The sequence below is a fragment of the Phytophthora parasitica genome (genome assembly GCF_000247585.1).
Source record: "Phytophthora parasitica INRA-310 unplaced genomic scaffold supercont2.6, whole genome shotgun sequence".
Taxonomy (NCBI): domain Eukaryota; phylum Oomycota; class Peronosporomycetes; order Peronosporales; family Peronosporaceae; genus Phytophthora; species Phytophthora nicotianae.
Window position 1 is genome coordinate 457,239 of NW_008648992.1, and position 1,146 is coordinate 458,384.

The 1,146-nt window shown below is 48.5% G+C and overlaps 1 protein-coding gene across 1 annotated transcript; it reads left to right on the plus strand.

Annotated features, from left to right (window-relative positions):
* Positions 1–461: 461 nt before the first annotated feature.
* On the plus strand, positions 462–797 carry PPTG_21529 (hypothetical protein; the record flags this gene model as incomplete). Its single annotated transcript, XM_008898328.1, has 2 exons — positions 462–551; positions 642–797. 2 exons carry the CDS (start codon positions 462–464, stop codon positions 795–797), a joined length of 246 nt encoding a protein of 81 aa, XP_008896576.1.
* Between the last annotated feature and the right edge of the window lie 349 nt (positions 798–1,146).

The following is a 1,146-nucleotide window of genomic DNA, read 5'->3' on the forward strand; positions in this document are numbered from 1 at the left end:
GGGGGGGGTCAAGAACAAGCAACTATCACAACTAATACACTCTATCAAGACTATTTGCACAGACTTCAACCACTGGCTTTGTATCGAGCGATCCTCCAAGGTCCGGCTCGAGGAGCACGCTAGCTTTGCTATTCCTAGTGTTATGGACGGTCTATCGTTTTCTCCTACGTTTATTCCAATCTGCGCATGCGTGTACAATCTTATGATTACGTTGTAAGCACGCCAAGAGAGTGTTGTCTTCAATAGGTTGAGTATATTAACACTTTAAAAATGCTCCTCATTGATAATTCATTTGACCACTCTGAAGAAGTTATCAGCACAACTTCCGCGTCCTTGGAGTAGAATAGCATCTGATGTTGCGTCTTGGTGCGGTTTGAGCTCAACTCGTCTAGCCGTTGCGTCTCGAGGGCGCTCTTACCGTGCGGCTTCAGCCTGCTTGCGTGTGCGCTTTCAGCTCGTCCATGGAGATAGCGGGTGCCAGCCAAAATTATCTTGAGAGCTTGGTCGTGCCAGATGAAGAAGCTGTCTCTGCGAATACGATGAGGGCTGCCGTAGACAACACCACAAAAGATACCAAACGCATGGACTGAAATTTAAGCAGCAATAAGTCTGGGTGGTTTTCTTAAACGGCTTGTTGGCAGCACTTACCAAAGCACAAGCCTCCGAGTCCGCCGAACCTGCTACGCTGCGAAGCACCAGTCCGCCAGTCCCGCTGCGCTGCACTGTGCCCCCTGCTCCAGTCCACCGGTTTACTCCGCCGCGTTAACTTTGTTCGGCGTCCGGTGCCCGCTCCCTAGCCGTGAAGCAGTTTAGTTACTTGGCTAACGGAAATATGACGTTCAGTTATGTTGACGAGCTACGCAGTACTGTTGCTTCAAGAGATTACGGGCCTAACCGATGCAATCTTGCAGAGGTCTACAAAAAACTCCCAAGGTCTATGGATCGATATATTACAAGCAAGTTCTCGTGGGAAGCTGTAAAGAGTAAAGCACCTGCTTTGGTATACCGACAGGCATGTAATGATGTGGCTGGCTGTCGGTGATACCATAAATTGCAACCGATGCATGCACCTCTACGACATTTTGATGACGAATAACATTCCGCTATATGTCCGAGAAGGAGTGAAACAACAATGGCTAGAAAATA